The sequence below is a fragment of the Sesamum indicum genome, linkage group LG2 (genome assembly GCF_000512975.1).
Source record: "Sesamum indicum cultivar Zhongzhi No. 13 linkage group LG2, S_indicum_v1.0, whole genome shotgun sequence".
Lineage (NCBI taxonomy): Eukaryota > Viridiplantae > Streptophyta > Magnoliopsida > Lamiales > Pedaliaceae > Sesamum > Sesamum indicum.
The window spans coordinates 10,950,934-10,961,662 of NC_026146.1; the positions used below are offsets into that span (position 1 = coordinate 10,950,934).

General features: G+C 29.5%; 1 protein-coding gene and 1 pseudogene across 1 annotated transcript in view; both read right to left on the minus strand.

Annotated features, from left to right (window-relative positions):
- Nucleotides 1-1,902, minus strand: part of LOC105155764 — a 3,103-nt pseudogene extending 1,201 nt beyond the window's left edge.
- The window catches only part of LOC105155766 (protein DETOXIFICATION 21-like), a 14,249-nt gene continuing 13,159 nt past the window's right edge, over nucleotides 9,640-10,729 (minus strand). The window contains exon 9 of the mRNA XM_020692001.1: nucleotides 9,640-9,816. Within this exon, the coding sequence (XP_020547660.1) occupies nucleotides 9,742-9,816 (75 nt within the window). The 3' untranslated portion in view covers nucleotides 9,640-9,741. The remainder of the gene's footprint in view (nucleotides 9,817-10,729) is intronic.

The following is a 10,729-nucleotide window of genomic DNA, read 5'->3' on the forward strand; positions in this document are numbered from 1 at the left end:
AGAAGTTAGCACTATGTTCACAATTGAGAATTTTGCCGCTTTAGAATCCCCTTTTCCTAGCTCATTTGAGACCCGAACGCTGCAATATAAAGTTGGAACATCATGGATCAAGATCAAGTTTTGTTAGCTTTCATGGCCTATAAGACAACTGTAAGTACGAAAAGAATACCTTGCTGCGGCCATGAAACCAAGCGATATCATCATTTCCCAACCATTGATGCTAAGACTGAGGTAAGGAAAGGATTTTCAAGTTCTGTATAAACGAAGGATGAGGAAATTAAAGAGAACAGAAAGAGTAGTACCAGATAGAAAGAGCATCAAGTTCAACCTCTGCGTTTTTCAAGTTTCCTGTCAAAAGAATCAGTATGGCATTGTACCAGAGTTCGAGACTGTCACCAAAGACAACAACTATTGAGGTTAACGAATGGCAATCCTCTGCCAAAAATCCATAGGTAATTGTTTCAAAAGCTATGTTTTTATGTTATTATCTCATTGCAGACCTGAAGAGATCATAACTTTGCATGAAATGGTTAACAATATGAGTACCAAAAGATGCCAAGTTAATGAATTCATGGAACTGCATTTCAGGTGGATTAGGCCTTACCAGAGCATAGCACCAGACGATAAAGAAAGCTTGACAACCGGCCAAAGATCTTTGAAGGCTAAGGTTGTGAAACCTTTCCATGTTTCTCGACATCCTCCACAGACAACGAATATAAATTGCCCCACGTTTGGAAGCCAATATGCCAAAATTGTTGATATCAAAGCGCCTTTCAGACCGAATTTGTACTTAACTGTTAGAAGCCACGACAGGATAACATGAAACGATAATGAAAACGCTGCCAAGTATGTGATGATCACGTTCTTGCTTTGTGCTTGTAAAAATATTTGGCAGCTGAATGATAGGATAAAGGAGTATATCACAGGAATGAACCAGAGAGCAATATCCCCCGCCACTTTCGCAATAACTTCATCCTGTCCTATCGCTTTTAAGATAGGGCCTGCAAAAATATAAACGGGCACTAGTACAGTCGTCGTAATTACAATCAAAACAACCCATGATCGTTGCAGATATATCCCGAGCATGTGGTATTGTCGTGCTCCGTAGGCTTGCCCACATAGAGTTTCCAATCCACTAGCCGCTCCTAGCTGCAGGTTCAGAATCAGAAACTTCAGGTGAAATGTTCACAGTATATGTTTTACCTCATCAAAAGGCAACTCTCACGTTTCAAATTGATATGTTTTTGATCTTACATATACCTTATAATCCACATCTTATAGGCTCTCCACCCGACAATCAAATCATAATACGTGCACTTATTCCCCCACAAGAGATAGAACTATTTACTAACGTAAAGTCTGACCCAACGTTACACCCACGACCAATTATCACATATCAACTCTACAGTGAGTTGCCAAATCTAGACTTACAGCTTCCTTAATGCATCTTTTGTAATCACACGAAATTATATTCCGAATCACGTAAAAATTGTGTGTTTTTGCATTTGTTTTTCCTATCATTTCTTCATCCATTTCACATACAGTCTTGCAATTTCCCGATCACTTTGATATGAAGAAATCAAATTCCAAGAACTACAAGAATGATAAACAGAGAAGGTATGAAGTAGTATACCAATAAACCATTGGCAAATCTTGCAAGAAGAGTGGCAATCAAAGCAAAAGCAGCCAGCTCTGTGGAGTCAATGTGGCCTATAAATGCTTGGCTGATGACATTTATACCGAACGTCGAGAATCGGGTGAAAATAGCAGGGCCAGCCACCACCCACATCTTCTTGTTCTCCATCCATATTTTAGCCTTGAGATCCTCTTCTTTGCTCCCATTGTTCTCATCCATATTTTGGGTTTTGATTAATTCTAACTGTGTGTATTATATAAACCTAGATAAATGTGCATAATTAATAAAATTTTTAATTGTTAATTTACTTGAAGAAATTAAAAAAAAATTAAGAAAGTTTTAAAATATGAAAGGTACGTAGTGGAAGTTGAGAAGAGTTGTTACAGCTTTGATCTCTTAAAAGTTGTTGAAAAATGGGAGAAATAGGTGCACTTCATCAAAATTTGAAAATATCCATAAAATGAGGGCCAGATCAATCACAGACTAAGTGTATCGTACTTGCTAAGTGATTGGTCACTTTCCTTGAATTGCACACCAATCACACGACAAGTATATTGCACTTATCATATGATTGGTTCAGATTTGACCGAGAGCCCGATGGCTTAGAATTTCCATAAAATGGGAGGAAAGCGACTGTTTTTTCCCCTTCAAACTAAAATTCCATCAATTTTAATGGTTTTTTACTTATGGAAGAACAAAAACTGCAACCTCAAATTGTTTGAAAACCAAAAGCACATAACTGACAATGTTCGAAGACCAAAATTCACAATTGTCCGCAGCCTAACATCACATTTTCGTAGCACTTCACTCATGCACTGTGAGTTGTTCTTACCTATTAATATTCCCATCCCCTTGACATGAAGGATCTAGCCTCTACGTTAGTCCTAAAGACAATTTTCCGTCTCAGGAATAAAATATCACATACATCTTTTTAGTTTTTTGCTCCCTTCTCACATCATATTCATGGTGTGTATTTCAAAAGAAACTCCCTAAGAAATGCTTATCCCAATTTATTTAGATTCTAATATTTCTTTCAATCTCCTTTACATACTTTCCGCATGCATAACGAAATGAAAATTGGTTGGGGTGTTTGATTGGGAAGAAAAGTGTGGTATAAGAGAAGTGGAAGTAAAAATAAATGTATAAGAGATAATTTGGTGTTTTGTTTAAGGAAGAGATGAAGGTGAAGTAAAATTAGTTGTATATGAAACCCTTCCGGAGTGCAAATTTGTTCCGTCTGAAATTGGGCAGAAAAGTGGAATTATAAGGCCAAAAAGGCAAAAAAATATACTTTTTATTTTTATTTACTCAATTACCCGTACATATCTACATATAATTTTCCTCCAATTTTTTTCTCCTTCCCCCTGATAATACCGTACACAATTGTCAGGGAAAGTATAACAAAATCGCTAGAAATGCTTGCCTTATTCAATGCGTCTAGAGATCATATATAAAGTTGTTTTGTGTACCATCAAAAGCATTTATGTTTGAATTTGAATTTGTTAGACGAAAACATTGTTAGTAATTTTTATTTTATTTGAATTAAACAATTTAGAATAAATGAAAAATACTCATTTTGACAAATATTTTTATTTATAAAAAATATTCTTCTTCTTATTTGATAAACATTTTCATTAATAAGCTTTTCAAATTTTTGATATACTAAAATTATATTAGTATAATATTAATTCAATTATTTCTAATACAAAATGAAGAGAAGGATTGTTTAGTATAACTACAAAAATTAGTCATTTTTTTTCAATCTGTTTTTTTCGTACCAAACAAGAAAAGTATTTGATATTTAATCCCGATTCAATCATACTAAACAACTTGAAGGAAAACTATTATTCTTTTCCTCCCTCTTTTCCTTTCACTTTCCCTTTTCCTCCCAATTGAAACGTTAAGTGTAGTTATGGACGGAAAAAGCATTGGAGGGAAAAAAAAAAAATGATTATAATTTGGTTTAAATGCAATTTACCTTCCTATGATATATGAAATGAACAAAAATTTTCCTGTAAATATAAAAGCAAATTATCTCGTATCTTAATCTTTGATGGGGCCGTAATTTGCTTTATTTTTTAAAATATAAGGGATAATTTATTATTTTTTTTACATGAAATTTTTTACTCATTTTTCGTATTATAGGAGTAAAAATTGTAGTTTATGATATGCCAATTGGTAGGCTTTACTTTAAAAGCTGCGACAACAAATGGATGTAGTTCAAATGTTTTGTGAGACATAATTGTCAATAGTTGCTTTCTACTTTCTAGTCCAAGAAGAATTGTCTCCTCCTCTTTCGCCATTTTTGGCAGAGGAAGAGAATAATGTAACTTAACTACGAAAATCTAACGATCGGATCAAAAGTGTTAAAAATATGATAGTTTGAGAACTAATACTGTTAAATTTGAAAGTTTAAAAAATCAAAACTATATAAATGGTCAAGTGTACGGATGAAATCGTATTTTATCACAAAATAAAATAATAATATAGAAAATCATGATATTAACGGAATGAGCTCGTTGTTGAACGGATGTTAAAATTAGGGAATATTTCTAATTTTTCAAGCAACAAACATGTATTTGTAATTATGCCAATTTTTAAAGAAGATTGTCGTAATTTACTCTAAAAAAACTTACAATGATTTTATTTATAGCCACACAATATGACACGAGGAAGCAGTATGAACAACTATTGACCGATAACTGTGAATAGCGACTATTACCTATAAACCCCTTTATTAGAACATATAACGACTTTAGGGGTGGGGGGGTAGGTGATGTTCTTGGTTGTTTAACCTTTGAAGGCAGATATCAGAGACCTCAAAATTCAGCCAAAAAGGGCAAAAAAAAAATCATTATCTCACCTAATTAGGCTAAAAAAGTATTTAAAATAGCTTCAATTTTGGTTGTAGATAACAATATAAGTAAATCATATATGTGTGTATATATATATATATAGATGCTATATATATATATTAGAATGCATGACGTGTATTGTAAAATCATATATTTAGAAGTGATCAGTACATCAATTAATTGCAAAAAATATTAAACTTATAATTTTATTTATATATATATATATGTCTATCATTGAAACATTAGGATATACAATTATATTTAAAAAGAATTGATAATAGGTATTTAAAGCAATTTAATTTTATTTTTTGTAATTCATTTTAAGATTTACTTGTTACTATTAAATAAAAAATAATAATTCTTAAAAACCAAAAGTTTCGATTTTATATTTACTAATTATTATATTTGATGATCTTGTAGTCGGAATAAATTAGTGTGAAAGTAAAATATTATTGCATAAATGTTATTTTATGCCTTTATTTGTAATTTCTAATTTGATATTTTCTGTGTTATTTCTTGATCTCATTGATATGAATCTAATTGTCTATTTCTTATTCAATAACATATAACATTTTTTATAAACTTAGATGGTGTTCGACTAAACACATTCGAAACGTCTTGTAAAATATTTTAAGAGTTTAAAAATATGGAATTATATTTTGGAGATAAACTCTTAAAATATTTGGGTAACCTTATAATTACATGTTAGAGTGTTTTATATAGGGCAAAAAAAAATTTTTGGTATCGTTAAAAAAGGTAATTTTCATTTTTGGTACCACAATTATTGTGAATTTGAGTTTTGGTACCATTAAACTAAAAAATAATCATTTTTTATCTCATAAAGTCATGTGCGGCCCACATAACTGTTATGCTCCGTTAACTGCCGTTAACCCCATCATTTTGGAGAAAAAAAGCACGTGATGCTACAAAAAAGGAGGAAACTTTGGCATAAGTTAGGCTTCCAACATCCCAATTTCATTTTCCCTTCATATTCTTTCCTCACTTCATTTTTTTTTTCACCATATTAGAAAAGTATTATTTTTATATATATAATAAAGAGTTATAAAATTATAATTATTTTTATTTCAGATAATTTCTAGGATCTATTTTACTATTTTAAAATTAAATTATTATTTGGTTTAAAAATATGTTAATATTTGAGAAAAAGTTAATAAAAAATTGAAATTTATTTTGAATAAAAGTATTAGATAAATTTCATTTTATTAAATAATAAATGAATTTTTAAATTATAGTTATTTACATTAGAGATAAATATTAGAAATAAAACTAAAATTTATTTCTTACTTTTTTCGATCATAGTTTATCAAAATATTTTTAGAATAAATAATAATTTAGTTTTAAAAATAATTAGAATTTGTTAGAATTCATCTAAAATAAAAAAAAATTATAAACTATTTTATTATTTATATTAAAATAAAATTTCTTTTTTAATTTTTTAAAAATAAAACTTTATTTCTTATAATTTATGGTTAAAGTTTGTTAAAATAATATCAAACAAAATAAAAATTTAATTTTAAAAAAAATTAATAGTTGCTATAATTTATCTAGAATGTAAATAATTTTAATTTAAAAATTAATTTATTATTTAATAAAAAAATATATCTAAATACTTTTACTCCAAAAATAAATTTTAGTTTTTATAGTTTGTGATCAAATATTAATATATTTTTAGACCAAATAATAATTTAATTTAAAAAATAGAAAATATCTTAGAAATTATTTTAAATAGAAACAATTATAATTCTAGATCTATTTTATTATATATATTAAAATAAAATTTTTCTAATATTTTTATTTTTATAAAAAATAAAAACTCAAAGTTGGTCAAAATATATTTTTTTTCTTTTAATGGTACCAAAAGAAAATATATATATATTTTTTTTTGCAGTTTTGGTATAATTAAACATGACCTTTGAAGTCAAAGTCACGTGAACGAATAGGAGGTAAAGGCCATTAACACCCACGTGCAAGGAACATGGCCTCTGTCATTAACTTGGGAGCAAAAAGGCGTATTTTTTTATGTTATAGTACCAAAAACGACACTCGCCATAGTTATGGTAACAAAAATAAAAATGTCAATTATATGAAGGATAAAGATAAAATACTAACAAAATTGTAAGACTGATTTTGTTTGTTGAATATTAAAATTAAAGATTTTAAAAGATCTTATAAAATAGATTGGTTGAACTTAAAGAACTTATAAGATAATGAATATCTTATTTCAAGATCTTATAAGCTTTATTAAAAAAAAAAAAATACCAAGCAATTTTATAAACTTTATAAATTTTCAAACATCATAAAAGATATTTTAGAGAGCTCATAAGCTTAGCCGAACACCCACTTAATCTTTTATGTGCATATATATTTATGCAATATTAAAAAATCAAATAATAAGACGTTTCTATTTAATAAATATTAATGTTTTTATTTGTCGATAACTATTTTTATTTCTAATACGTATCTATTTTTGTTACCCTTAACTTAATTTTTTATAAGTTTATTCCTAAAAAACAATATATTTTCTTTTGCTAGTATATACAATTGAAATTTAGTTTACAGACTAATATGTTAGTATATAGTTATTTCTAAATTGTTACCTTTAATAGTTATTAATGTTTATCCTCAACTTTATAAAATTTTATCTTGTTTTAGTAATATTAATTATACACATTATATTTTTTTATATTCTTTTATTGATATATTTTTAGTTTTAAATGTTTTGAAATTTATTGCTATACTAATTGTTTATTAATTTTAAGAAGAAATAATCCAAATTGAATAAACCCTTAGTATAAAATAATTATATTTTGTATCTTGTTGCCTAATAGTTATATTAATTATATTTCAATAGCAAATATTATAGTTAGATTTTAAATTTAGTTATTTAATATAATATTGACTATGCTTATTACATATATTTTAAAATATTTTATTGAACCTATAGATGTGCTGCTATTTTTTCTAACATCAAATATTATTTAGTTTATTTTAGAATGCTCACTCATGCAATTTATTGTGATTTTTTCCATTATTTTAATGTTAATCAAGTTTACAAATCTAAAGTTAAAAGCACAAAGGATCAAATAATATTCTAACTAAACTCCCTACTCATATGTAATTTACATAATTTGTAATGAATAATATGAAAGGAGCACTTGTATATTTGAATTTTGTTAAAGTAGGTTTACTTAGTATATTTAAGAGATAATTACACTCTCTTCCCTAAAGTTTGGTCCGATTACAGGTAAATCTCTTGTAATTTAAAAAATTATATTTAGTACCCCTGATTTTAAAAGATGTCAAAACACTCTACAGAAGTGATCAATTTACCTTTCTACTCATTGTAAGTGGCCAAAAAAAAAAAAATTAGAAAAAGACCATGAAAATTGAAAGACATGTGTGAAATGAACAGACATCATAGTTTTGGTGCCTTTGTTATTTTCCTCTTCTCTTGGGCATCACTACTCGCCTACTCCAAAGATGCATAAAACAATCCACCGATCATTGTCTCTTGCAAGCTTCTACAAAGGTGTGAGAAGAGTTCAAACTCAGTATAGTTGTCGACTATTTTGTTAGAAAATATGAAAAATATGACTAAGAAAGGTATGTATTTGGCCGTATTTTGGGATTTTAATAGTTCATCTCTCTTCTTCTCTTACAAAAAAATGTTTGAAAAATTAATTCATACTGAATTCGACCTTGATGATTATGCTTATACATACTTTGTAACACTTTATAGAATTTATAGATTGTGGTGCTATTCTTTCTGACATCAAATATTATTTGTTTTATTTTAAAAAGCTTACCGATGTATTTCATTGTAACTGTTGAAAAAATTTATGGCACAGGACCAAATGGTAGGCTCAACTATCCATTTGGACGGCCCAAGCTCAAGCCCACGACCCGACCTGACCCGACCCGACTCAAGTGCTGAAAAATAAAATCCTAACCTCTCATTCATTAATCGGTCTTTCTCTCTTCCTCTCTTTAATAACGCCATCTTATTTGTTTCTCTTCTTCTTGCCTCGGTTTCCATGGCTACTGGGACTTCGTCACCACCATCCTCCTCCATTAACCTGCAACTAAAGTCACCTTAAATATGTGATCGGTTCGTGGTTGTGGGTAACTTAGTGTGTGCAAGAACTAAGTGTGAGAAAAAGGGACCTTTTGTGGCCAAAGGGTTTTGTGCCGAACTTCAGCAACCGTGGGTGTATTTTAGGCTGCCAATCTCCGTGATCGTGAGTAAAGCCAAAATACGGCTCTCTGAGCTTTTTGTGTGTTCGATTTTTACTGCTTTGATACTTAGTGTATTTTGATCTGTAATTTGTAATCTGTTTTGTATTTTGAGGGTTTGAAACTCATTGGCTTCTAATAATAATTAGGCCCTCCATGCAACAGTAACTTTTGTAGATTATCATTTTTAAGTAATTAAGTTTAAAAATCATAAGTTAACAGTGCAGAGGATCAAATAATATTCTAACTGCTACTCATATACAATTTTCATAATTTGTAATGAATAATAAAAAAATGAGCACTTGCATTAGTAAGTAGGTTTACGTAGCATATTTAATCAATATTCTAACTTCTTTAACAAGATTTATAAATTATATTAATTCACTTTAAATTAGAGAAATAATGAATTTATTTGAATTGAATTACGATTGCCTCCTTATAGAACAAATCAATAAGTTCAGTTGTCCTATTACTACTTTTTTTAAAAACTTTTAAATGATAACTTTGTAATATTGAATTTTATAATTAAAGGAGTGTTTGTAACACTTTAACATCATTAAAGATTATTAAATCAAACAAAAATGAGCTGGCAAATACTTATTGGATCAGTTGCTAAGAACGTGTTACTATCAATTAAATAGTTGTGAATTTGATTCTTTTTGCGAGTGTAAATATTGTATTAGAGTGTAATTTTGAAGGCATATCCTAAGTCGTGGTGATGACCTAAGCTGAAGCCCAAGTGAAATTATTAAAAAAAAAAAATTGCAAGCTATTAAAAAAAGGATCATTACATCTATTCGTGATCAATGGTCTATTTATACAAAACACTCATACCTTCTTAAAATTACACATAAATTTACCAGAAAATTGTCATCATTTATACAAACCACCTATACTTTTTGGAAAAGCCCCAAGAACATCGGCATTATTACACAAATTAAGAGGTATATAAACTTTCGCTCAAAAAATCACATTCGAGTATACAAAATTTGTTCATCAAGTGGCCCCTGAGTTATCAGTAGGTTTAGCTTCCACAAACCATCTATTAACTCTTGTGCGAGCAATGTAGACCTGCAGAGACTCAAGAAGGGATTTAAGACATCACATTTGTTCAATGAAATCTCAGCAAAATAAATGGAGAATAGATTAAAGGGATGTGCACCTGTTTTTCCCAATCTGTTCTTATTGTTATTATGAGCAGAATGATAGTTTGAATGAACGTGCCGATTAGCATTCCAATCCAAACACCCTGTGAAAACATGCTAGTTAATGACAAATAGCATCGAGGTATAACAAACTCGTAAATATGAAGGTGTCGGGATCATGAAAGAACCAACGATTTTGACGCCTGCAAGTGCGTAGAACAAGTTTGAGTCTAGTCAAACATTTCTTTTTTCCTATATCATGTTTCAAAAAGTGAGTTTAAGCTCGATTTGATTGTTCAGAGATCAAGCTTGAACAAGTTAGGTTAAGTCGAACATTGACTTGTTTAAATAGGTTTACTACTATGGGTGTAATATGAGAGAATATGGTACCGATATCATCCAGGTGGTCGTGTTGGAAACTTACCTCAACTTGTAATTTGATGACATAACCAAGCAAAAATCCAGTGGGAATTCCTATCAAGTAATAGCAAGCAAGGTTCACATATACCACAACACTCTGCCATCCAGCCCCAATAGCAACACCTGTTCACATCAAAACTTTCCATCACAATGTGCTTAACATAGCAAGAAGCTAGACATTCTATCAGCACGTATTTTGGTTAGTTGACGATGTTTGGTTATTTGGAGAAGCAACAAGAAATATATCGATCAGATCAATAACCGAATATAGCCTCACCAGAAAGAACTGGTTGAACGCTATTCAAAAGTATGGAAAACGCCAAAAGAGGCGACAAGTGAGCGACTGCCGCAGCCACATTATGATCTTTCGTGAATATATAGGCTAGATGTTCCCGGAATAACAGGAAAAATACAAACAG